This window comes from Heterocephalus glaber, unplaced genomic scaffold, assembly GCF_053883595.1.
Source record: "Heterocephalus glaber isolate CG9 unplaced genomic scaffold, H.glaber_assembly_v1.0 deba00001561, whole genome shotgun sequence".
Taxonomy (NCBI): domain Eukaryota; kingdom Metazoa; phylum Chordata; class Mammalia; order Rodentia; family Bathyergidae; genus Heterocephalus; species Heterocephalus glaber.
In genome coordinates this window covers 5427428-5454973 of record NW_028258349.1, presented here as the reverse complement: position 1 = coordinate 5454973, position 27546 = coordinate 5427428, and the positions used below count along the sequence as shown (strand labels likewise).

The following is a 27546-nucleotide window of genomic DNA, read 5'->3' as shown; positions in this document are numbered from 1 at the left end:
CCCCAGCCCTGTTTTATTTTTTTTTTATTATAAGTCAGTCTTCCTAAGTTGCTTGGGGATCTTAGCTTGGGTAGGGCACAGTGCAGTCAGCTCTGTCCTTACTTTTATAATCTAGCAAACCCAAAAGGCCCAAGAGGGCTGTGGCTAATTAGAACAGCAGTGTAAACTCTGTAGCAAGCCTTAGCCGGAGAGTCACAGTTGAAGATCCTATAGGTTTGGAGCAAAGCTATGCTATCTTCAAATAACCTTTTTTGAGAAAGCTCTGGGCTAGAACTGAGTCGTGGCAGTCACTTAACACTTGAATACAGGTGCGCCAGAGGCTGGACTTATTGAACATGAATTGAAAATCATCTAATCTACTAACCAAACCTCATACATTTCCATGATCACCCCATCATTAAGTGGATGTGATATATAACAGTCTGCCTCTGGTGTGAATTGAAAGTAACAGTAAACCAAATAAACAATGACGAACTCATTCTGCTGCTCTCTCACCTCTCTCTCAACCAACAACCATAGCCTAGTGATGAATTTATATTACCAGTTGACAGAGGAGGGAAATAAAATCTGTCCTATGTAAATATACCAGCTTCAGTTGGAAGTGATTATGCAGCACTGTAGCTACACGTAGCTCCGAGAGGGCTGCGAAGAAAAGGGACAGTCCCAGTGGGTCATGTTGCCTGGAAGATGAGGTGTCTAGAGTTGAGTATCTACTATGGTTCATGAGCAGTGGCTAGTGGCTAGTAGAGCCATATGATCAGGGTTTGGGGAAGAACAAAACTGGAATATTAGAACAGAGTGATGTTGATGGACTTCTCTGGATGAACCCAGACAGAATATGAGAATACTTCCATCTTATATGAACATGAAACCAATGCTTTCCAGCACAGAAGATCTCAACTTTCAGCTTAACATGATAAAGTGACCCAAGTGCCTATCAGTCAGGCTTTCCCTGCACTTACTCTAGTGATTGCTCAAAGGACCCCTATATCAAATGAACTGCGGTAAGGTCCACTTGCGGTTATATGTATGGATTCAGCTACGCAAGCATCTGCTCACTGTGCCCACTCTGACCACTGCTAAGTGTCCAGCCTGGCAGACATTTGGTGAGCCTGAGCTTTTCCGTGTGCTGGACTCCTGGAGGGCAGTTGGATGTGTATCAGCAGATTGTTTACATTGGATTCTTCCATTGTGGAAAGAGCAAGAATCTTCCTCATTCATTCCTTATTCATTCATTCAAAAATAATATATTATGTATGCACCTACAGTGCACCAGGAACAGTTCTAGTAATATTAGTAAAAAATACTAGTAATATTAGTAAAACTCTAGTAGTATTAGTAAAAAAAAGGCAAAAATTGTTCTTGTACCAACTCTCCACAATGAATGTAATCATTATATACTACAAACATGTACTAATAAAAACTTTAAGTCACATAAATCCAAAGATATATTTTTTAAAAAGTAGAGTTGAGAGTTGATTTACAGGTAACATACAAATATTTTGTTGCTTATACATAGTAACAAACCTTATTTTGGGGGGCAGGGTTTCTCTATGTAGCCCAACCTGGCCTTGAACTCACAATCCTTCCGCCTCAGCTCCCTGTTGGGATTCAAATATTCTTATTCTCTTATATTGAAAAGAAAGAAATAATTGAAGAAGTGCGTGTCTACCTCCTATTGTCTAATGTGTATCAGTTTTTAAAATCAGACACCTCTGGAAATAGTATTAACTTTACTAGGCAGGAAGTAGCTTATGAACTGAGGAGAAGAAACAAAGAAAAATCTGATAGAGATGTCAAAAAAAGAAACTTTTTAAATGACTGATATATAACAAACATTATAAATAAGTAAATTTTTTATTAGGAAGTGATAAGCACTAGGAACAAAAAGTAAAGCAGGGGAGTAGAGATGGGATATGCTGAAGATGGAAGAAATAGTTTCTAAATTTACATGTGATGTGGGGTAGATCACAAGCCTTTGATGAATATCCCGGTAGAAATGCTTTCTAAGCAGAGGGAACAGCAGGACAAATGTCTTAGAGGGCTATTGCCAGATGTGTGCAAGACACAGCAAGGAAGTCAGTGTCTGCGGTCATGTGACAAGGGAAGGTATATGAGTCACTCAGGGATATGAGTCACTTCAGAACTCACAGCACAGTGTCAGTGGGCTTGGGAAGGAAAGGGACAAAAAAGTGAGACAAACCACCACTGTTAACAGAATAAGATGGCCCAGGCAGAAGTGGAAGCATTGAGGTGACAAATGAAATAGTATTCACTTTTGGCATTTCAAATACACAGAAATAAAGAAGAGTATAATCCCTCCTTCCTCCTACAATGTACCAATCACCCAGCTTCAGAAATTGTACACATAGGACAAATTCTGTTTTAGCTAATGTGTCCCCCTACCCACTTACTACCCACCCTTCCCCCTTGGATTATTTCAAGCCAAATCCATCATTTAGTCTATGAATGCACATTTAATTCACTTTAATGCTTTTTCTCAAATACTTTATTATGAGCTCTAAAAATGAGTGCCTTTTTCGTTTTGATAAAACCATAACTATAATACAATCATTTATATCAAAAACACAATAAATTTTAAGTTTTAGTGTACAAGTTTCCCTGGCCTTGAATTTGTCATACCCCAGGCTGTCCTCAAAATCACAATTCTCCTGCCTCAGCCTTCCAAGTTCTGGGATTATAGGTATGAATCAGCACACCCAGCTTTCCCTTAGTATTTTGTTCTCAACTGTATTTTTTGAGTCAGGTTCCAAACAATGCCTACTCATTCGTTTTGGATTATGTATCTCAAGCGTCATGTAATTTATTCCTTCCCTCTCCCTTCTCATTTCTTGCTATTCTCCTTTAATTTTCTTTTCTTTACTCTCTTCCTCTTCCTCTTCCACCTCCCTCCCCCATCTCTGTCTCTCCCTCTCCCCCTCCCCCACTCCTTTCTTCCCCCCTCCCTTCCTCTTTTCCTTCTTCCTTCTTCTTCCTTCCCCATTAACTTGTTGAAAAAGCTGGGTCCTTTCATTTGTTTATTTAGCCTAGAAAACTTTCCCATAGCTTGCATTTTGATGATTGCAATCCTATGATACTGTTTTAGCTTGTTCCTTTGTCCCCTATATTCCCTACAAACTGGTATTTAGATCAAAAAACTTGATTGAATCGCTCTGATATTTAGGGTATGGCTACTCTGTAGGTGCTTCTGCACTTTATACCTCCATCAGATTCATATAATGTTTGGTAGTCTGTGTTTTGATGTTAACCAGGGAGTACGGCATGAAACAGCTATAGAAAATAGCAATTTCCTATTTATTTCATTATTTCTTCATTTAATAAAAGAATCATTCTTGGCCTGGGGATTTAGCTCAGTGGTTCTGCCACCTGACCAGCAAGCACAAGGACCTGAGTTCGATCCCTGGTACCAAAAAAAAAAAAATCATTCTTATATCAACTCTGCAGTAGCTCAGAGACATAGCTCTTGCAAGAAAGGCAGCTCTATTTTCTTTGAGCATGAAATGGTATTTAGAGACAACTACCAAGGGGTGTCCATCATTGTTGGGCTGGTAATTATTTCTAGAACTTTTCAGTGGACAGACCTAGAAATGTATTTTTTTAAAAAAGAATAATTTATCATGAATTAATACTGATATTTAGGCTTGTAAAGCTGCTTTCTAATTTTATATTTATAGTTCTTTTCTTTAATGTTAAAAGTTTTTGTCTCAAATGATGTTAATACAATTACTCTTTGTTTTGGGAATCCCAGTCGAGAGTCTGCCTCTCCAGCTTTCTTGATGATTTTGTAAGTCATTTAATAGCTTTTCTAAAATTCATTTCTTTGTAAATAATTGTGGACCCTTGTTTTATCTGCAACTGAATCCTGGGAGTGTATCCAGGGTAGAAAGATGGGAGGGATGTTCACAATGCCACATCTATGCAGACATTTACAACAACTGGTGTAGCTGATTCTCCAGTGAGAGACTTATAAATGTTTTAAACAGAGATCCAGACCTCTTGGTCTTTTCTATCTCTGCACAAGTCCCAATTCTTTAACATTTAGGGTTCCATTTTTCAAAGACTGTCCTTCTCTCTCCTTATTGTCTTTCCCTAAATCAGACTCTGGAGAACACACTACATCATCCCAAGAACAGGCATACAGAGGCTTCTCCCAACTTTAGATCCAAGACATTTTAGCAAAGCATTCCAGAGGCCAACCCATCATCACTTCAGAGTAGATGACTTAAGAGTTGATGATTGCAGTCCCATGATGGGCCTGAAGCCTTGAGTCAAGTCACTTGAATACCACACTTGTGTATCATTCTATGATGTCTTCATCTTTAGGGCTGACATTTCCAGTTGAGTTATCTGGGAGCTGTGTTTTCACTTCAGAGTAGACAATTGAGGCACACTGGGATGAAAAAAAGATAGAACTGGAGAAAGAGAGGGAGTGCGAGACTATAGGTAATAGGAAGAAAACAATGGGGAGTAAGACTCACCTTTTCCTCTAGAGATGTCCTGGAGGTACTGGCTGTGGAGGGAAAGGGGACTAATGAGCCATGGACACAAGGATCCACTTTGAATCCATTGTGCCTGCTTGTTTTCCAGAATCCAGGGTCCATAAGCCTTCAACATTGATTGTCATGTTTTCTCTCCACCCCAACCCAACAAATCCTAAAACACATTTCATTTTCTGTTTTACCGTTTCTTAACTTAGCCCTCTGTAAGTTCTTCTCAAGCTCCATTGATCTGTAAAATCCTCCCTCGATACCACACTATAAAATTTCACTTCTTCTTCTACTAGATGTCGAAATATTATCTTCCTTTTAATTTAATTCTTACTTCTCTTAAGTTACAGTACACCCTCTTCACGACCCCTGAGTTTTGGGAAGTCCCCAAAAAACTCTCCATATGTATGCCCTATGAGAAAAACTCTCTCTTACTTTAGCAAATAGTAGTCCTTGATTGCTACAGTTTCTTAGAGGTGGAGCCACAGAGAAAGGAAAATTCAGTAGAAAATTTGTTGAGCCATGCATATGAGAAATTAAGATTCTCAGAAAAAGGGTAGTCATTAGTGCAACATAGTAATTTTAAGGAGAGATAACACCTGAACAGAAAATACATCTCAGAGCACCTGAGGTTTCCACCATTTTCTTTCTATATGCCTTCTGGGATTAGGGATGTTTTTAATTATTGATGAAAAGTATTGTTGTGGTTTCTGTTAGATGTCTCCCCAAAGCCTCATGCAGTCATGGGTGGAGCTTTTTCAGAAGTGGCTGGATCTAGAGTATATGACACTGGAATTGATCAATGGTGCAATGCTAGGCTCAAGGGCACTAGGGTTAAGGGTGTGAGTGCTATCTGCCATAAGCAGTCTGGATAAAAGGGAAAGAAAGATGCTGTTAGAGTCCCTTGTTCTTTTGCTGTCTTCTGCATGCTATGAACTATTTCCTCCTCTGTGGCGCCCATCTGTCATGTGTCACTCTACCTTGAAGCCAGCCAATTATGGACTGAAACCTCTACAAACTGAGCTAAATAAACCTTCCCTCCTTTAACTTTGGGTGTTGGGTATTTGTCTCAGCAACAAGAAAAGTAATTCATACAACTATGCTCTCTGTCTTCAGAATAATGGTCATACGAAGGAAATGTTGCTTATGATTTCATGACCTTTATGCAAACCTAGAAGAATAAGTGAAGTTCTCTATGGATTGTTAACACAGCAAATATCTGAAATGCAAGTATTCCATCAACAAATATGGCATTTTGGCAAATAAGTCAAGAACAGAGTGTAATAGGAAAATCACCAAGGTAGCTCAGTCAGATCAGATGCACTCAATCCACCTTGGCAGGCTGGTGGCAGTTCCAATCTACTATTCAAAAGGTCTTGATTAGTGGAGGTGGCTCAGAGTCCACAGCTATGGACAAAGCAGGCAATCAAGTGGTACAAGTTGGTCGAATGTAGGAATAGTCTGTAAGCAACAAATACTCTTACAACCTAACGTTGAATAGTTTTACAGGTGAAATGCTTAAGACTCAGTGAAGTTAAGCACTTTCTGAAGATCCAAAGCCAGTGAAAGATAGAGATAAGGCCAAGACTTCTGGCCTATAAATGAAATCCCCACTAGGTACAAAGACACTAGAAATTTTAAATTCCTAGGTGAGGTATCATATTTATATTTGTAAAATAAATACAGCTGTTTATTTTCTTGACTCCAGAGACTGTGTTAGTCAACCAAATCAAGGAAGCAGGAGGAAAAAGGATTTATTGAAGGTAGTTCTGCAGAAGATCCCGGCTCTAGCCGAGTCATAGTGACAGAGAATAATAGTTTTGTTATGCTAAAGCAGTTAGAATTCATAGAACAGAATACCAGAGAGAGAGCAGCAAAGTAGACTGAAAATTCCAGAGATCTCCAGAAAGGTATGTATCCTCAAGTCTTTGGTTGAATACTGATAGGCATGCATGTGAAGGAAAACTATCTTAGGCCAGGTAAGAGCTACAGGAAAGGAACAAGAAGTACAATACTTGAAACTCATGCAGATCTTGTAATACATGAGGCATCTGACACAGAATCTTCAGAAATACATTCCTTTAATATTAGGGCTGGATGTGCCCACAGGTTGTTTGGAACCTGCCACAACAAAGCTAAAAAGAAAGCTTTGAAAGGACTCACTTCATACCAAGCAACCTGATCCAGAACAAAATCCCAAATCCAATGTAATTAAGGAATTCTAGAATATAAAGTTCATATTTTCCAACATCCAATAAAAATTGTCCATACACACACATACAGTTCGCAATTTATGATGGTTTGACTTTATGGTGGTGCAAAAACCATACATATTTCAGTAGAAATCTCATTTCAAATATGAATTTTGAACCTTTCGTGGATTAGTGGTATGTGGTAAAACATTTTCTTTTGATACCAGGAAGGTACAGCAAGCCACAGCTCCCAGGCAGCCACAAAATCACAAAAGTAAACAATGGATGGATACTCTACAGTGTACTGCAGAATGATGCTAAACTATGATGCTTGATAGGTTAGATGTATTAATGTATTCAATGTTCTTAGGACATAACCCCATTCTAAATGGAGGAGATTTTGTATATGATGTTATATATAAATATTCTCAGCACAATGCCTACTGTAGTAGGTACTTTGTAAACATACATTCATTTAGACCTAAAAGCAACCATATTAGATACACCAACAAGATCACAAAATCTATCAGAAGTATGCTTAATTTTTGTTCTGATCATCAATGAAGATATATTACATATTTTTCACATCTAGCGTCCCTCTTTAGAATCTAAGCCCAGTGCTATAGGAGTTTTTGTCTATTTGTTCACTGATTAACTCTCCTTACAATAATATCTAGTGTATGGGAGGTGCTCAGTAAACATTTGCTGAATGAATGAATGAATGTAGTTTGCAGCTAGAATCGCTTCCCAGAAACATACCTTCTCCTTCTCCCAGCTGAGTAATTTGGATCTCAGCATATGCCAAGTCTCCTTCATTGGGGTGCACTAGAAAGAAAAGACAAGGTTTCTAGGCTGTCCCTGCCAGTGATATGTGCTGGAGATGCCTCTTCCCAAGCATTCACTTCATGGTTCTTGGACACACAAGGAAGTGATCATTTATTGGGAATATCTGAGTTCAGAATACTATAGAATAAATGACCAGCAGCATCTCCTAGGGCACAAAACACATTCTTTTTCTGTGGCTGAGGCTGGGGGCAGTTCTTACAAGACAATCCTCACCATTGGCATACAAGAACTTCAGCTCCTCCTGGGCAGGGCTGATAGAATGGCAGGATGCTCCTGGGCCTGGAGTGGGAAAGCTCCTGTGAGACACAGAAACACATGATAATCCCTGCAGGATACTAACACACAGAAGAGTGAGATGGCTGGGGAGGGAGGCTGTGAAGACAAGGGGTTGGGGAGAAGTGAGCAGTCAGTAGGAAAGTAGGAACTAAATAGGGCTTAACTAGAGCTTTCATCAGTCTATATAGAGTCAGATTGTTCTTTTCAAAGAGACTGGGAGCGGTAGCGTGAGCAGGCTGTCTTGAACAAGGCCAGAGTCTTTGACATCATACAATCGGATCACAGACAAAATGGTTTAAGAAAATCCTCACCATCAAGAAGTGGTAACTAAATCTCTTACATTACCATATCAAGAAGGAATTATATATGATCCATGCTCCAGTGCATGTCTATAACCTAAGACTAAGACACTGGCTTATACAGAAGAGGACATGTTTTTCAGAGGAAAGTTAAAGAGACAAAGTCCAATTATTGTATGTGTATATGTGGAGCAAAGATAAGATTATTAGAAACTTACACTTCTCTGGAAGAGCTAGAACACTTGTAGAAAATCTGGAATCTAGGCATTGTACCTGTATAACACATTGTCTAACTACAGGACTATTTGCATCAGAAATATTTTGTGTCATCCCAAGAAAATCTGTAACCTTTGGTACTTTTCATTTAGATGAATAGTTTAATTTCAAATAAGAAGCCAATCTAAATGCATGTAAATTATATAACACTAATAGATGACAAGAATGGTACTAGGAAGTTTCAATTTTGACTAATTCAAGGCACATGAAAATGGAAACATCTACCCACAGAGTCAAAGAGAAATAACTTGACCTAATTTTACAACCCTTCAGTTTCACATATTTGTAATTGAGAAGTCCCCCCCACCCTGCCCCCCGCCAAAGCTAAAGTCTCACCTGATTTCACCTTCCCGGATACTGTGTCCTGCAAGATAGAGCAAAGGTGCATTCTTGTCAGCAGAGGGAGTCTTTTTCAAAGCCCACATACATGAGCTCCCTGAAGAAAGATTGCCCAGAAAGTCCATTCAAACATGGGTCCAAACTTGATCCTCATGAAAAGATTGTAAAAAAAGGATTGAACAAAACATATAACTTGGTTGGGTTAGTGATACACATTTATGGATTAATTATGGAATTATTTGAGACTATCAGAGTTTAAGGCTCTGTTGATACACCTCAGGAGACACCAAATATAACTAAATTATCACTCTTCCACAGTAGTGAGCTGTGGGTGGACTTCAAAGAACATCTGTGGTCAGGTGAGGAATGGTGGTGTATGTTACTAAGGCTGCCCATAAACTGAGGAGACAGAGACAAGAATAGGGCAGGGACCCTACAAAAGAGAGAAAAACACAAACCTGATTTCTTCTGGCGCCAGTAGTAAAACAGCAGGGGCACAGCCAGGAGTAGAATGCTGAGCAATCCCCCTGTGGCTCCTGCAGCAATGAGGCCTTTTTTGTTTCCTGAAGTTGGTAAAAGGAGAGAGCCTGTATGAGTATCAGCAGGAGATGCATAGAGCTTGGAACTGCCCTTCTTCAGCTTGGCTAGGGTCCCAACCCTTGGGACAGAGGAGAACCTAACAGACTATGCAGGACTCATGGGGTTCCTTAGGTCATGGTATGGCAAAAAAAAGCTCATGGTATTAAGTTAATGTGCAGTGACACAGGAAATAGCTTTCTCTACCTTCAATGAATCATTTTACCAATTGGAAATTTAGGGGAAGGAGAGATCAGTGTGTGTGTGTGTGTATGTGTGTGTGTGTGTGTGTGTATCGGTACTTATATAAATTTACATACATCTTTATATACATCCAATATTCTTGTAATTTTGTTCCCTGGGAATCTCTTCCAGATACCTGGAAAGATGTCATGTGATTAGGGGACCAATTAAACTAACAGAACTCTGAGATTAGTCTCCTCTTAAAAAATATATTGTCTATAAAGCTAAGTGAGATAAATCACACACAGAAGGTTAAATATTGCATGATTTCTTTTACATGAGAAAGCTACAGTGTAAATAATTTAAAGAGTAAAATAAAAGATAGATGATAGGAACAAGGGAACTAGACTTTGTGGAGGTGGGAAGAGGTTCTGCAGATGGGAGGAGATGGGAGGGTGAGGAGGGGAAGGGGAAATAAAAAGGACCAAGATGTAATATGTATACATGCCAATTCCCCACAATGAATATTTATTATGTACTGCAAGTATATACCAATATAATTTTTAAAGTTATAATATATAACTCTAAATAACATTATTAAAATATTAATAATATTGTATTATAATATTATTGAAAAATCACTGTAAAGTCATTAGTTACCCCCTGAAACATATACTGGGATGCTAGAGTGAATGGCAAGTCTCTTTCCTCAAGGAAACATGCACCGTACGAGCAGAAGAGGAAACACTGATGGAAAAATATACATAATAAAGTCCATATTTTTGAGTTTCTGAATTTTTTAAGGTCCATTCTCCTATGCTGTCATCTACAACAAGAGAAATTTCATTGACTTCGTCCAATCCTCTAACAAATATTTACTGGTATCTAACATGGCCAGGCACACAGCTAAACCTTGAAGATGTAGAAGTGAATGTGACACTAAAGCCCCTCCTCTTCTGGAGCTTTTGGTTTAAGGAGGAGAGACAGACAACAAATATATAACTTGTGCCTTTGTGATAAGGGCTAGAAGGCCAGAGTAGGATGAAGGGACACAGTGTAGGGTGATAGCGCTTCTCACACAGATTTCCTGTCCTCATGTGAACCAATTTAGACTTCAGCTACCAATACCTCCAACTAGACAGAGAACATCAGATATTAGGATAATAGCAACACTAATGATAATTTCCACTTATTTTCATCTATGACTCCCGATACAGAGTAGCCACTGGTCAGCTGGTGACATTTCTGTCTCTATCCTTCCCTTCCCCCAAAAAACTATAAAGCTGCCATTTGACCGTAAGTGGTTCCACCTACAAACAGTGTTCAGGGGCAGCCAGTCCAGCCTCTCCACCATGAGAGCTGAAGGAGAGGGCTGGAGAGTGAGAAGAATCCAGGAACAGAGAGGCTTGGCCACTGCATCCTGTATTGCATGTATTTTCCCATTGCCTGCTTGGGCATTTAGCTGTGCAAAATCAGAATCAGCTGAACACAGGCCAGGGATTTCAGATTCAGCAGTCAAAAAGCAAGTTATTTCTCCTGTTGGGTGACCCAATTTCTTAGAAGAAATGGCTACTGTATGGGAAGTAATTGTAATTGTTACTCAAAAGGCATAGACTTCTAAAACCAGATTCTGGAGTTAAAATCACAGGTCTTCCACGTACTAGCTGTGAGGCCAGGGAAAATTATTTAGTCTTCTTGTGCCTCAGTTTTGTCATCTGTAAAATGAGGATAATACTAGCTATTTGCTATTATTTGTAGATTAAGGATGTCATATATTATGTGGGTTGCACGGTGCCTGGTATATAAGTTTCCTGTCTATGTAAGGATTAGGTCTTGTTTGCATTATGGTCAAGGCTCTCAGGAGCTTCATGCTGCCTTCTGGTCAGCTTAGGAGACAGCCCCACAGGTTAAGTGTGCACCCACACAGAACCATGCCAGCCAGCCTCTGCTTGTGCAGTGAGCAGAACTGTGTCTTCTCAAAATGCATATGTTGAAGTTCTAGCCTTAATGTAATGATAGTTAGAAACGGGTCACTGGGTGATAATTTCAATCAAATGCAGTCTTGTGGGTGGGGGTCTGCATGATGGGATTAGGACTCTTCTAAGAAGAAACTCCTGAAAGCTTGCTCTTGGCCTCTTTTTCTGTCATGTGAGAACAGAGCAAGAAGGTTGCCTTCTGCAGACCAGAAAAAGAGTCTCAGCAGCACCCAACAATGTTGGTATGCTCAGACTTTCAACCTCCAAATCTGGGAGAAAATAAATTTCTGGTACATAAGCCAACCGGCCCATGGTGTTTTGTTATAGCAGCCCAACTTGATCAAGCCTGACCACCTTAGCCCAGTGTTTGAGGCCACTGAAGAATTTCTCTCCTGTTATAAACTCACCCATTTACAAACACAGAGATTTTGCACAAAGTCCACAGACTTAAAAGATTTAGGAGGCGATCCCACCCTACTAAATATCAACTGACTCTTTGACATCTATTTAAGTCTCTGAGATCCTGTTTCCATCTTTGCAGGCCTGCCATGGGAGTAAAATGGTAAAATGAAATCACATTTGTGAAGGGACAAGTTCTGCTGGACCAGACAATACATTTCATGAGCCCCTAAAGCAAGATGAGTATTTCACACTTAAACGGGAATTATCAACAGATTCACTGCTACCCTCCTCTGGGACTATAACATCTGTTCTCCCTGAGGTAAACAGCTTCACTCTAAGAGCCTTCCAGGAGAGATAGCAACCTCTACCTTCAGAGTCACTCTACATTTCAGGCCTTCCAGGTGTCTTCAGAGGCAGCCTTCAAGCCTTCGTAATCCCTCCTCCTTTCCCCTAAATTGCATCTTGAAAGCCATTGGCTCAGTCTCAGTACTTCTTTGCTTGGAATTATATCCCATGTCTCAGTTCCCCAACTGTTTCAAAGCTGAGATGCAGACCCTTCTGTGGCATCTGGTTCTGGGGAAAACATCTCAGTTCTCTGAGCTAGGAGGGCCCCATCTTACCATAGGACTTGCCTTGAGGGAATTGAAGGGAAAATTGAGCAGCATCTGAGCTTTGAGCATAGCAATCCCTTCCCAGAGCCTCTTACAACCATTCAGGTTCATGGCTCTGACTGTCAGAGCTGACTGCTTATTTAGCATGTTTGATGATAGTACTCAATAGTGTGTCATTTCTTTAGTGAACTGTAACATTACTGTCTGTCTCTCTGAGCTAAAAGATTGCATCATGGCTCAAATCTGAGATCCCATGTATAAACTCTGGATATATACAAATAATCAGACCTCTCAATGCTTCCCTTTTTTATAGAGTGGAGATAATACCCTTATTTTCTAGGATTGTTACTATAATCAACAGAGAAGATGTGTGCAAAATTCATTCTTTCAACAAATGTTTATTGAACGCCTGAACTGAGCAAACACTTGGGATATAATAGAGGTCAAAACAAAGATCCACCCTCACGAGGCTAATAAAAGAGGAGAGGGAGAAGACAGCAACCAAACAGGAGTGAACATGGTATGGTAGCTGGTGATAAGTGCTACGGTAGGAGAATTAAGCAGGGCTGGGAGAAGGAGAAAGAGCACTGGGGCAAAAGTCTGCTATGTTATAAAGCATGGTTGGGGAAGGACTCACAGATAAGGTAAATAGAGTATTGCAGGAAGTGCAAGGTGAGCATGAGGATATGGAGGAAGAGAAATGCAGAGGGCCTGAGGAGGGCATGACACTGGAGGACTGGGCCTGGTGGCCACAGTGGGAACAGTAGAAATAGAAAGATTCTGCCTGTATTTGGAAAACTGAGCCTTCAGAACTTGCAGGTGGATTATATAGATGATGAAAAAAAAAAGGAGTCAAGAATGGTGCCCCAATTTTTTATCTAAGTAACTAAGTGAATGAGCTTTACATGTACCAAGAGAAGGCTCTAAGCAGGTGCCTGTTTGGGATGAAACTCAAGAGTTTAGCTTCAGATTAGTTAAATTTGAGATGCTAATTAGAATTGTGGAATACTTGGTTAAGTACTTAGGCATATGAGCCTTGAGTTCAGCCTACAGTTAGAGGTTGTAGAATGAGTTTGGGAGCCATAAGTATATAGAAGTCATAAGTGCTTCTAGAGTAATGAGACTAGGTGTGATAATCTAAAGTCTGGTCACATGGATAGTCTGAGGATAGAGCTCCCAAAATTTATAGGTTGGAAATATGAAGAGGATTCAGAAAAGAAGGCTAAAATGAATGTCTGATAATTAGGTAGAGTACCAAGAGGAAGTTGTATCCTAGAAGTCAATGAGAGGAGTGTTTCAAGAAAGAGGGATCGATTGTGTCAAAAGCTGGAGGCAGGTCAAGTAGAATGGAAGCTGAGCATTTCCCTGGGCTTTAGCAATAGTGAGGTCATTGGTAACCTTCATGAGAATAAATTTAGTGGAGGGAGGCAAGCTTTGATGGTGGTGGGTTGGAGAGGAAATGGGAGAAGGGAAGACAGTGAGTAGAGATAACTCTTTTAGGAGCTTTGTTATAAAGGCAAGCAAGGAAATCTAGCTTACTGGTAGCTTCTCATTAAGAATCTACTGGTACAGCTGGGAATGCAACTGAAACTGCAATGGGCAAGGAATTTAAGCCCAGTAGAAACCACTTCCTTACTGCCAAGGTTGACTGAGAAGCTAGCTTGGCCTGGATGGCCTCTTAGGGACAGAGGAAATAAAAGTCATGAGATAAAACTGTAGGATCTTGCAAGGCTTGTCTTTTCAGTGGTCAAAGCTGGGCTCTGTATCTGATCTCTTTGCTTGTAGGTTTCCTGCACATGATTCAGTAGCTGAGAATTTCTCAGGCTTACAGTAATGAAGCTGCCCTCTGGTTTTGGTTCTGTCCACCTTGAGGACATTGATCTGTGGATGACGTACTGTGGATGACTTACTATAGTTGACAGATAACAGAATTGTGCCTCAACTTAAAATGCTGTTAGTGAGGTAAGGCTGCTCTTCGAGATTAGCATACAATGGATTGAAGAAGAGACACACAAAGTCACCTCCAAGAGCGAAAATGGCTCCTGGCCAGCATTACCTCATTGTAATACTACATTGCTCTGACTTGATTGAGTTATTAATTTTCTAATGAAAGAAACTGTCTATCACAGGGGAAGATGACAAAACACAAACAGACAAAGGAGAGTCACAAAGCTAATGTTGACACATGGCTATTCCTAATCTGAGGAAGTCTCCTGAGTATAGCTAAGGTCAATGGCGATTAGAACTCACCTCTCACAGTGATGTTCATGGCCTCACTCTGGATGGGGCCATAGCTATTGTCAGCCATGCAGTAGTATGCCCCAGCATGGCTCTCCCAGATGACAGGGATCTCCAGCTCTGCTCTCTGGGAGCGCTGAGTCTTCCAGCCCAGACTCTCCTTCGTGTCACCAATGTGCCAGGAGAATGTGATGTCCCCTGTGCCTTTAGCCACGGAGCAGAAAAGGATCAACATCTTCCCTTCAATGGCCTGGCCCCCTGGCGGATGGGTCTCTATGGAAACCTCAGACACAGGGATCCCTGCATGAACAGGAGATACCAGGTGAGAGCCAGGTAGGGGAAGGAAGAAAGCGTATTGAACAGAATCCTTTTGATGTGACTTCAAGGTCTACTCTTGCGCAGATGACCAGTGAATTGTGGGTTGTAGATCTAGAATATCATTGTATGAAGTTTTCTGTCCTAATACATAGTGGCCTAAGAGAGAAAAATGAACTATACCTGAGAAGTACGTAGGTTTTGTCTGACTCAACAGATAGTCTGTATTGTTTTGAGAGCTAGGTGATAGCCATAGTGGCTGTTATAGCATGAGGCTGGATAACATGTTTCCAGAATTTCTGCTTTGGTACCCAAGGCAAATTGGTATTTATTGTATTTGTCCCTATGTGGATATATCTCCTTTTCTGTTGCACACATTGCTAACACTCACATTGTTTTCAGCTTTTAGTTAGGAAGAAGCAGGTGCTTGTTGTTCTAAATAGCTAGGCCAAGCTCCAGCATTCTAGAACCTGCAAACTAAGTAGCAGGGTACATTATTTTGCCTAGCTCTTGTATCTTAACTACACAAATCCATCCTATCACTGTAACATGACAATGCGGGGAGAGAAGACTGTGTTTTTAGGAAAATAGAAGTAGAAATGAAATTCTTTATTCCTTTTATTATAGTACCTCACTTCCCAATCTACATGAAGTGATTGAAAGATATGGTAAATGTTTGAATTTTTAAAATCTTATTACAATAAAGAACACATTGCCAAGAATGATGGAATAAATATGTATAAAGCAAGGGGAAGTATTTTGATTATTTTGAGATTAATGATGTGTCTTTTACTACAATAATTTTTAAAATTTAAACATTTACTGTATTTTATGATCATACCATATTGATCAAATACTTATGGCAATTTCTGTGAAACAAAAATATTGTAGTATGTTGTTGTCCATTTTATTCACTGGATCTGGTATCATGTGATTTCTGGCTCTTCCCCAAAGTCAAAATGACCATAAGAAGTAAACATTTTTAATTGTTTCAGGACATTCAGTCAGCCACAAAAGCCCAACTGAATACACAAAAGAGGACTTCCAGAAGAGTTAAAAAAGTGGCAGGAATGATGAGATATGTGTGTTTGATTTGAGGGGAAGAATGTGGAGGGGGATTAATGGCAATGTGTCATAATTTTCTGCCATATTTTTCATTACATCTCATAAGCTGGTGCCTCTGTCAGAATGACAAAACCCATTTCTATTGGCTAATTCCCATACCCACAGAGCCAGAAGGAGCAGGAGATGTAAAGAAGGTGCTGTGGCCCCTCCCAGCCCACATGGCTCTGCGAGACTCACTCTGCACCCGGATCTTCAGCGGGAGGCTGTGTCGGTGTATGTTGTGTGTCACTGTTTTAACACCACACCAGTACCATCCCGAGTTTTCTTTCCAGATGGCTGGGATCTGGAGCTCTGAGGACTCATTCCAGTCTGACAGGATGAGCATGTTGTCTCTGAAGAAGATGAAATGAAGAGGAGTATCTGATCGCTCTGCAGGAAGATATGTCTCACAGCTCATGTTTACAGAGGTCCCTTCTATAGGCTTGGTGGCTGAGACTTTCAGCTTTGGATGTGGAAATAGTTCTAGAGAGAAAAAGTAAATCAAGTTCTCAGCATGAGACCTTTAGTGCTCTGGAAAAACAGGTTTGGATTCTCAGTTTGGATTCTCAGTCCCAGGAAACCACACACACAACATATCAAGCTTTATCAAGCTCTCTATCACTTTCTTTCTCTCTAGGTTTATTCAAGTCCAGTTGTTCCACTTTCTCTGTCTCCTAGAGGATTTAGGCCTCTGATATTTCCAAAGTTCCAGTATTAACCTATAAATTCCCGAATGACATATCTAACTCCCCCATCTTCACATTACTAAATGAATTTATATAAAATAAAGCGTTTACCTTGAATTTTAATAACTTTAGTATTTGATTTAACGACACCATTTTTGTTGTCATATCCAAAACATTGATAAATGCCACTGTTATTTGAACTCGCTCTTGGGATAAAAAGATCAAAGCTTTCATTAAGAGTATGGCATATTTTTCCATTCCAAGAATATGTCACAGCAGTCAGTTTTTCTCTTCCTGTTCTCTGGCATCTCAGAACCAGTGTGTCACCCTCAAACACAGAATAAGGAGACTGCAGGATGAGGGGGCCTGGAAACAACAGAGAGAAAATATTATTCAGAAGCTGGGCTTAGTGGTGAATGTTTGATGGCCCAGCACTCCAGAGGCTGAGGGAGAAGGATCATAAGTTTGAGGCCAGCTTGGGCTAGATAGTGAGTTCAAGGCTGGCCTTGACTACATAGAGAGATCTCGTCTCAAAGAAACAAACGAAACCAAAACAAAAATCGTGATTCATTTACCTCCTTCCCCTGTGTCTCTTATATTACAAAGGTGTTTTCAATTTTGCTTTCACAATATTTGGTCTCGTGGCCCAAATGCATTCACCTCTTTCCAGATCAATGTGGCATGCTTCAGACACAATTTCTAAATCAGTCTTAAGCATCTTTACACAATTATTTAAGGACAGATTCGAAATGTAGGGATTCAAATAGAGAGAAAAAAATCCCTGACATCAAAGAATATGTAAAAAATCAACATCAATCTTCTTATCAAATCTCAAAGCAAGAAAATCAAAGAAATAGCATTTGAAGAAATGAACAAGGAAGTATTACAGTGTACTGGCATACACTGTCCAAGGGCAGTCAATGTGATCCTCTACGGCAATTCTCATGCTGTTCAGGTGTAATTTGAGTTTAGCTCTATTCTTTCTCTCTTAGAGGATTATAATGAATGGCTCCTCCTACAGAGCCATGCCTGTGGATGTGATCCAAACCTTTATATATAAACTAGGTAAAGCTGCATGAAGAGACATGGGAGTTTTGCATCAGTCAAAAAGAAGAATCAGAATAAAGAAGACATACATACCAGGACAGGCGGGGATGAAAGACCTGAGCTTGTAAGTTTCCCACTCCTAACCTCCTTCACGGCCCTTTTCGATTTCTGCTTTGTGCTCAGTATATTCACATGTGTGTATTTTCTCCCTTAGGAGGCTAAACAGTCCTACAAGCCAGGATCCCAGACATCTTTTTTATATTCCCTAAAACTAACTAATTTCCTTCGCTATGTGAGTGTGAAAGAATGTTGTTGATTAATGTTAAATATTTAAACACAATTTTCAAGTGAAAAATACTTGCAGATGATGAGAAAGAATGTGAAACTGGAAGTAGGTGAGGTCAAGGCTTAGAGAAGAACGAAGGACTCCACTTCTTAAAATGTACAGAGAGCTAAGTTGAACTGAAACAATTCCTAAAGATTTAATGAATTCATTTTCTTTCTCACCTGTAGCAAAGGTCAAGAACACAGGGCCACTCAGAGATGAGTTTTCAGCCTGGCATCTATACATCCCAGCTTCATGAACCTCTAGGATGTTTCCTGAAGTCTCTCGCAGTAACTTTTTCCCATAGTACCCAAAGTACCATTTTGTTTTTTCTGATGCACAGAAGTAAAATCCATTGCAAGTCAAATTCACTGTCTCTCCTTGGAAAACCGGGGTCCATGGAGGATGAAGGGAGATCACAGATTTAGGTACAGTTGCTGAGAAGGAGAGAGAAATGGATCTGAGAAAGAGAAGGCTATAGTCCCAGGGGCAGAGAGTCCAGTGAAACAGATGCAGAGACCTGGCTCTGGACAGTCTCTAATGTCCCAGGGAGGGCAACTACTTACTCAGGTTACAGGTCCTCCAGCTGAGCTCACTTACCCCAAAGTGTGGTGGCTGCTCAGGAGTGAAATGACCTTTCAGAGGGCTACCCTAGCAGGATCCAGTCATGATTGAGCTATGATGGCAGGTTCACAAACCCTTCAACCTGTTCCTATAGATTAGGACCTCAGGAAGAGAATTGACAATTGCATTTTTCCTGACTCCACACCCCCATCATGTTTCCCAGGCTCTTTGTGTTACAGATACTCCTCTAACACAATTGTTTATGTGTGCAGGGTACCAGAATATGCCACCCTAAAATGTACTTCTTTCACCTATTTATTATTTTGAGTTAAAGGCCACTGAGAATCAACAGGCGTAGGGAATGCTCTGCAAAAAGAAAAAAAAAAAGTTTTCCTTTCCAAAAAGGACATCTCCTTTGGTAAAGGTGTCTCACTGTCCTGGACCTTCTCAAAGAAAAAGATTTTGACTTAAATCTAACAACAAACCTTACTAAACAACATTTTTTTAACATACTTTTCCTGGTCACCTTCGTATACAATAGTAGTAGAGTGAAAATATTTTTCATTGCAGACAGTGGGACAATGAGAACATTTCTCATACACTGGGCCCCAGATGTATGCCTGACAACCAACATTTCAAGATGCCAAAACACAAACTTTCCCAGGAACACACACATACTCAGTTCCTATTGTTCTTCACAACAAACAATGAATTTACCAACAACCAAACTTAAATCCACTAACCCCTACCATGAAAAGTGTCCCCTCCACATTCCAGTGGGATCCCTCTCCTGACTGTCCCCACTGCCTTTCACAGGGTATATTTCAATAAATTTCATTCTGCACTTATTCTACTCCTGGTAAATTCTTTTACTGCCCATGTCACTGGCTTTCCATATGGTGTTATGTAAGACAACCTGCCCATAACTTTTTTCCCTCTCTAAGAAGCCCCAAGGCCATTTTCCTTCGTTTAGCCTTAGATAGTATATAAACCCTAGTCATCTGGCTACCTCCTTGAGCCATTTTTATTTGAGGGGGGAACACCCATGTGTATTTATGCAATTTAATGTTATTTTTCTCTTGTTAAACTTTTATCAGTTTTTTTTTTCCATTAGCCCTAGCCAATGGGCCTAAGATGGGTAGTGGGAAAAATAATTAATTTTTTCCTCTGTTTGTGGCCTGGGCATGTGGTGAAATGGGCCTTGTAGATAAGGGAATTATAGAAACTTGAAGGTCAATTATGTATTTATGGAAAAGGTCCAAGCTGTAGTTTTATTCATACTGCTACTAGGTTTTGGGGAGTTAAGAGTCTCCTTTTAGAGGGGGCTTCGAGGTTTTTTTCTGTCCTGAACAAAGAATTGGCCAGGACATGAGTAAATGGTAGCAACGTTATATATTTATTAAAAGTAGGAAAAGAAATTCTATGCAGAGCAAGTTTTGGCCAAGAAAAAGTGGGGAGGGGGAATACAGCACCAGGGTAGACTACTGTGAAGAGACACAATTGGCTCAAGCTCAAGGTCAACTATCCTTTATGTATTTCCCACTGTGGGGCTGGTGTCAGGTCTGGACTGTCCTACAAAAGCCTGCTCAAATTCTCGCCAAAGGTCTAAGTGCAGGGCTTTGGGAACTGTTCTGCACACATGTCTTGGAATTTCATATTTAACAGCTTACCCCTATTTTCCCAGCTAGTCTTAGCCACACCCTAGCCTCCTGGTTCAATACCAATGAGAAGTAGGTATGGGGAAGATGAGCAGGCTGTTTTCTGAAACAATAAATATATAGAAATAGTTACAAAGAGCGAAAGTGTAGGAAGCTAGGTGCTCCTAATTTCCTAAACTTCAATGACAAGAAAATGTTGAGCTTGCATGAAATTGGGCCATAAGATATTTGAAGCATAGATGGTCAGAAGTCAAATAATATAGGGCAAGCAAATTAAAAAGAGCCTTAATTCTCCCTGTTGAAAATAAGGGAAGAGGGCCCAGGGATTTAGCTCAGTGGTGCTGCCGCCTGTCTCACAAGCACAAGGTCCTGAGTTCAATTCCCAGTACCAAAAAAAAAAGAAAAAGAAAAAGAAAAAGAAAATAAGGGAAGAGATTTATCTTCTTTAACCTTTTCTTTCAGAATTTCTTTCTCCATCCTTTCAGTAGCTTATAAATTCTTATAATAGCTAAGTAATGCTGTGTGTGGCCAGTATCACAGTGCAATTTTTTTGAAATATAAACCTCTAGGGAGATTGTTCCCTGTCTCAGTTCCTGTGTGAGGCTAAGAACCTAACTTTGGAGTGAGCACCTTGCTCTAATATGCAAAACTATTTACTGACATAAAAATGTGAAAAGTTTGTTTCTCTTCCACATAAAAGCCGATTAACTGGCACAGCAGTCTTCCCAGTTATCATGATAAAGTTAAGATGAACTATGTGTGACAAAATGTGCGGTCTTAGTTATTTTTCTCTTTGCTAAGACAAAATACCTGACACCTAAAGTTAAAGGAGGGAAGGTTTATTTTAGCTCACAGTTTGTAGAGGTTTCAGTCCATAATGGGCTGATAATAAGGTAGGGTCACATGGCACAGGGAGAGGGTCACATGCAGAGGAGGAAACAGTCCATGGCAGGCCAAGCAGGAGGCAATGAGCAGCAAGCAGCCATAACCTGCCTTTCCTTCTTATCCCATCTAGGCTACAAGCATTTTGGGTGGTGCCAACTACACTGAGAATGTGACTTCCTATCTTCAGTAAATCCATTCAGCCACATTGAGAACTATGCCGATTCCAGTCAGTGGTCTAATTTAATACCACACACCCTTATCCTCAGTCTCATACACCCTAGATCTGCCCAGCTCCAAAAAGCTCCATTTATGAACACATGAGGCTTTGGGAGGACATTTAGATTCAAATCATAACAGGTGCTGTCAAGTCCTTTTTCTTGTGGACTATTGTTTATCTAGAAAACATGTTTGTGTGGGCTATATCTACTTGGTTAAATGAAGGGATAGGATTTTTTTCTTTTCCTTGTAGCCCTTTTTTTTTTTTTGGTACCGGGGATCGAACTCAGGACCTTATGCTTGTGAGGCAGGCTGTGGAACACTGAGCTAAATCCCTGGCCCTCCTTGTGGTCTTTTAGTGGATTGCCTGTGATGTGCATTGTATTTAGGTATAATGGTTATTCAATAATAAAAGTGATTTGCTTCTCTATTATCTTTGTGGAGTAGATTTCTGGGTTAGAAGATTTTATTTTTAATTATATTTCCACAACAAGAAACTCTTGCTGAGGTTCTTTTATAATCTGAATGTTTATTTAATGAGTTTTGTTGTTTTGAAGTTGTGAGATTTAACAACAAAAGTAATTGTAACACAAATTAGTCACTATTAGAACATTCTGAACAGTTATGAGATAGTCAGAAACCACCATATGGACCCGGAACAAACAAAATTACAGATTCTTAGCCTGTTACTTATCAAAACCTTGATTTGCATTTTCTCCCAAGGCAATCGGGGGTTTAAAGTAGTTTTTGCTAAAAATCATAACTCTTCACTTAAATGCCAAATAGATAACTAAAATTAGAATAAAGCTTGACTTTCATTTTGTATCATTTATTATTGAATATCTTTGGTCCAAATCCCTTCTCAGCTCTGCATGAGTGTGTTGATTACTTAGAGAGTGTTTATCTAAATTTTGGTAAAGCTAGATTGATTAGCCCTGAATTTACATGACCTCATGCTTTGTCAAGACCGAGGACACCAAGGTATGAGATTCACAGGAACATTCAACTATGGCCAGTACTCTCCAGTCATTGTCCTAAGCCTGTGATCACCTACATTATGGAAAAAACAGACTCACACACCACAAAACAAAGATAATCATTTCATGGGAATGGAACTACCCTTCAAGCCATGAGGATTTCAGAGCTATGAAACAAGACTGAGATAATGATTAACTGGATCCCAGACCACCAGCCGTGCTTATAAACTGGCTTCCTGTTTTTCTGGGTGGCCAATCTAATCCTTTTCATCAGAGTATGCCCCTTCCAGCTACTCAAACTGAAGCCTTTTTTATTTTTCTTACTCTCTTTGTTAAGGGCTATCTTGAATTTTTTTTTTTTGGTAGTGGAATCGAACACAGGACCTTGCGCTTGCCAGGCAGGCAGCATCTATCCTGAATTTTGACAGCTCCCCAAGCTAGAGTCCCTTACCATTTTCTCTTCCTTTGTAATTAGAGCTTTTTCCTATAAAGTTGTGCTTTAGTTTTAATTTTTATTATTACTAAAAGCAAAGATCCACACCAGGCTAGCCATTGACAATCCCTCCTAGTGTAATACTACTATCTGCCTGCTCAAAGATCAGTGGTTTGGTAGACATACAGTGAAAATGTATTGCTGTTTCATATTCTGCCCAAGAAGCAGTATTTTATTAAATTGGTAAACGTTATGTGAAACCATTGCTTCAGTGGCTCACAACATCACTAAGGAGTATGGAAGAGCAATTGAAAAGATAAATCAATAACTAGGAAAACACTTACCAATCTCCTGAAAGTTGGTCCCAGTGCCCTTCTTTGTTTTTGGCAAGTGAAGCACTGACGTTCTTGCCACATGATCCAGGTCTAGGTAAAAATGTCAGATGAATAAAGTAGGGATGCACAGGGAATGGGGGCTCTGGAAAAAGTTTTAGCTTTAATATTGCAAAGAGAGAAGAAGTTGTGTAATTCTTTGACTGTTTTAGTTTCCTGCTCTACCTGCCCCCTGCTCCCTTCCTTGAACACAGTCATGCTGCCTGCAGCTGTGGCTGTTACTATGCTTTTAAAAAAAATCAGTATTGGAGACAGACTGTGTTCTACAAATTGCCTGTGGTAATCTAACTTCTGTGAAGTAGAAAGTGAAACAGTTTTTATTTGTATTAGTTTATTTTTCAAAAATAAAATCACAATTTTGTGGTGTACTATTGACTATAAAATTTTAAGTATACTTTATTAAGTATTGATTTTCTTCTTGGTAGCTTTTATACTCAGATAAGGAAGACTGTCTACCTGTAAGGGCTTATAAGCGATAGTCTTTTTAAAGCTGAGACTTTAAATATTCTTACAGTGTCCTGGAAGAACTGCCCAAGTAGTTCTTTTAATTATATTCAAATGTAAAAGACATAGTTCTTTTACCTTATAAAGGATATAATAGCTTTCCTCCATTTGGGAACAAAAACTGTAAGAATCATTTGAATGAATGTTTTAGATGAAGAAGATACATGTTCTGTTTGGTAATGTGCAACATTTGTGAGTTTCTGCAGACTTTTTAAAAAGTGTCTCTTAAAGATTTGGACAGGATGCGTATGTCCTCCGTAGGAATGGTTTTGTTTCTCCTGAAGAGAATAGAAATTCCCACCAGCTCTGTTTGGGCATCTCCTCTCCTGGAGGGAAGAACTTCCTTCTGCGGGCAGGTGCAGTGAACTTCCTCTTTAGTCCAGGCAAGCTGGCCCTCCCCCTGATGTGCAGGTGGCTCTATGACTGGGAGGACACCCCTCCTTGTCAGAGCACTGAGTTCATGGGCTCTGGGGCTGACAACATGCAGTAGCTGAAGTTAAGACTGTTTCATTTCCTCACGCTAGAAATATTAGCAAAGTCTTGCCAAGTTATGATCTTGTCTCAGTTAGGCAGTAGAATATGACAAATGGTTTGTGATCAGGACTCTGAGGTGAGAATAGCAAACCCAGGTACTGTGGGCGACACTGTCCATCCGGGGTCCCAGTTCCTGCTGGCTGAGCAGGATGACAGCCAGCAGCTCCCAAAATGTACTCAGTGGATTTGAAGGGATCCCCCAGATGTTGCCAAACACCCAAGAAACAGCTCCCAATTGAGGGCTGGGCTTTCTGCTATTAATAGAAATAAATGTCTACAGAGAATGCTAACGTTTGGGGAAACTGGTTACACATGGTTAGGGGCAAAGTTATCGGAGCCCCAGCCTCTCCCTTTGAAATAATGGCTTTTTTCTAACTTTTCCTCACAGGATTCTGTGCTTTCCATCAACTGGACTAGGATCCCACATGAAGTTGGTGGCACCTTCTCCTATGAGCTCTGTGACACCTAACCCAGTCTTCTGTCTATCTCGTGCAATGGCAGGTTTAATCTTAGAGAGTGACTTCCATGCTTGGGGTCAGAGTTACCAGAATAACAGATGTTTTCACATGTCTACAACCCTCAGGAAAAGGAGGAATGGGACAAAAAGGCCAGCCCTTACAAATTGAGATACAGGCTAGTTATCCAGACATCTAAAGATGCAAAAGAAAAAAATAAAAGGGGACTTACCAAATTGTCCACTGATAGGAGCTGCAAGAGAGTCAAGAATGAGGCATTAGCATTTGTTTCCTGAGGAGTCCCCAGCTATTGCCCACAGAGCCTGAGTGTCCATATTCTACTTCCAAACAACCCACCCAGAGAAGACAATTGCTCAGGCTGTGGACCCAGCTTTGTTTGAATTTTACTTGTGTGTTTCCAGATAAATCACATAAACTTCCAAGACTCAGTTCCCACATTTGAAAAATGAGTATTGTTACAGTATTATTGCAATGAGATAAATTTGTAACTCCTCAATTCATCACTCCTATGAGTTTTAAAAATATGAGGCTTCTGCTGACATTTGGCTCCATTCTGTCCTTACCTGGAATTTCCTTCCCTTCCTTCAGTATCAATTAAAATCAAGTCACACTCCTGGATAAGGCCTAAGAGAGGCCAAACCTCCTCATGAAGCCTTCTCAGATGCCTCTCTCAATTGAAGCAATCTTTCTTTCCTCTTGAGTCAAAACACTGACCATCTTAGTTTACTGGAACTCATCATAATTGAATGTACAGTAAAGTGTGGTGCTTAAAATCATAGTTTCCATCACTTCTCTGCCTTTTGGCTAAGATCAAGTGTAGTAAAAGCATAGTTTCCAAAGTCAGGTTATGGGTTTGAATTTTGATGCCACTAGAAGCACAAATCTTAGTCATAATACCAAAGTCGCTGTGCCTCGATTTCCTCATTTATAAACCGGGGAGTTATAACAATTCAAGCTCTTAATTGTTAGAAAATTAGACAAGTTAATACAAGTAGTATTCTTAGAACAGGGTCCCAGAGCAGAACTATGTCTGGGGCATATTCAAGGTCAGCAAAAATTAATCATTATCATGGCTATTCTGTGATCCAATATATAATACTTCTCCTATATTGCCAAGTCAGATATTCTTACACCTCTTCTTTGATGTTTTAATTAGAATGTCAGTTCTTGAGAACAGAGGCTCTGTATTTCAGGTTTCTAGTCTCTTTGGGGTGCCCAGCACTGTGCTGTCCTGAGTATATCCACACATTCACTGTTTATTGAGGTTCCATGATGTGCCAATCACACTAGTAACTCTTCCCTTAATTAGAATCTAGGGATGTAAAGGGAAACAAGACAAATACACTTAAAAATGTTGAATGCACAAAAGATTTGGTACCAGGGATCGAACTAGGGACTTTGTGCCTGCAAGGCAGACAGTGGAACCACTGAGCTAAATCCCTGGCTCCAAAGACTGACTTTTTAAATTCCTCAACTTGAGGTACTAGAAAATTAGTGTCACATTTGCACAAACATGGACAAATAATAGCGAAGTAGGGAGAAAAAGTCAAAGGGAAGCCATCTTATTTCTTCTCTTTCCATGCCCTTTACAATGCCAGAATAGGTTTGCTTGGAGGATATAGAGAAGGAAAATGCTATTCTCAGTGGAAGATCATTCCTATCTCACCTCACAACTAAGATATGATTCTTCACAAGGGTCTGTTTATCTTTTTTGCTCTAGGTCTTCATGAGGGTATGATTTAGGAAGGCAACTGACTATAACTCTAGTTTTTGTTGTTTGTTTTTACATGAAAAAATAGCCCACTTTGAGGTAGGAGGAATTTTCCACGGGCATCTAAAAGAAAAAGTGGATGAAGAATGCACATTTGGAAATCAGTAATTATTTTCCTCTCACACTGTTAAATCAATAACTTTCCCTGAGTCCATGTTCTGCTGTTCTGAAATGGGGGTAAAATCCATGGTTTCAGCCAGAAGAGGAGAGGCCTTTTGCTTGTGTTGAGGCTCAGCCAGAGGAGAGACTCCATCACTTACCGAGAATCAGCAGGGATGCCCACAGCAGCATGGAGTTGGGTCCCAGTGGCCACAGGAGGATGGTTCTCAGGAGACAGAACAGATCGGCCCAGACTACCAGAGCAATGTGTGTCTACACTGCCTGTGCACAGAAGGGAGTTCAGTAAAGTGCTCCTCTCAGCACAGCTGGCTGCATAATGAAGTGAAAAGGGGAAGTAGAAGAATCTCTCTCAAATCCACAAAGATGCTAGGTGTAGTGGTGCATGTCTGTAATCTCAGCACCTTGGGAGCCTGAGACAGGAGGATCCTAAATTCAAGCCCACTCTGGGCAACTTAGTGACTTTTCAAGACCTTTTCTCAAAAAAAAAAAAAAGTGAAGACCATGCTACCCACTGTAAGGGAATCCAGAAGATGAAAATCAATATTTAACAGAATGATTTAAGTACTGCTGTGACATCTTGGTGTGAAAAGATTCTCCTAGCATTAGCTGTGATATTTTCAGACCTCTCCAGCCTCTGTCTTCCCAGGAAATTGCAAGTTAATCATCTCTGCTACTAGACACTAGGCAAGACTGCAACCCTGTAATCCCGTTAAGATTTACACAATGCAAGCATGTACCAGAAACACCGGAAGATGGAGACTTCCCATTCAGTAAGAAGCACCCTCCTCTGACCCCTGCTTCCTCTGCTGCAACCTGC

At 40.1% G+C, this 27546-nt stretch overlaps 1 protein-coding gene across 3 annotated transcripts; it reads right to left on the bottom strand.

Moving 5' to 3' along the window:
• Positions 1–2970: 2970 nt before the first annotated feature.
• Fcrl4 (Fc receptor like 4) lies at positions 2971–27227 on the bottom strand. 3 transcript variants are annotated; one of them, XM_087190997.1, is made up of 13 exons: positions 26870–27223; positions 25050–25070; positions 23277–23357; positions 18382–18636; positions 16939–17193; positions 16340–16624; positions 14735–15022; positions 9195–9299; positions 8734–8833; positions 7760–7842; positions 7460–7525; positions 4500–4531; positions 2971–4411 (listed from the first exon to the last, which is right to left on the bottom strand). In XM_087190997.1, the coding sequence occupies exons 1-13, from the start codon at positions 26898–26900 to the stop codon at positions 4319–4321; spliced, it is 1695 nt and encodes a 564-aa protein (XP_087047123.1). In that variant the 5' UTR covers positions 26901–27223; the 3' UTR covers positions 2971–4318. The 3 variants fall into 3 exon arrangements, with proteins under 3 accessions (XP_087047123.1, XP_087047122.1, XP_012932794.1); XM_087190996.1 differs by having other exon boundaries at positions 2971–4531; positions 26870–27227; XM_013077340.3 differs by having other exon boundaries at positions 2971–4531; positions 8734–8761; positions 26870–27222.
• Between the last annotated feature and the right edge of the window lie 319 nt (positions 27228–27546).

Excerpts from the sequence above, each read along its gene's own strand:
- Fcrl4 (XM_087190996.1), bottom strand. The coding sequence starts at position 26,900 with ATGCTGCTGTGGGCATCCCTGCTGATTCTCG. Across the intron at positions 7,843-8,733 it reads ATCCGGGAAGGTGAAATCAG|GAGCTTTCCCACTCCAGGCC; the intron begins GTGAGACTTTAG and ends TGTGTCTCACAG. Across the intron at positions 4,532-7,459 it reads TCAGCTGGGAGAAGGAGAAG|CCAGTACCTCCAGGACATCT; the intron begins GTATGTTTCTGG and ends TTCCCTCCACAG.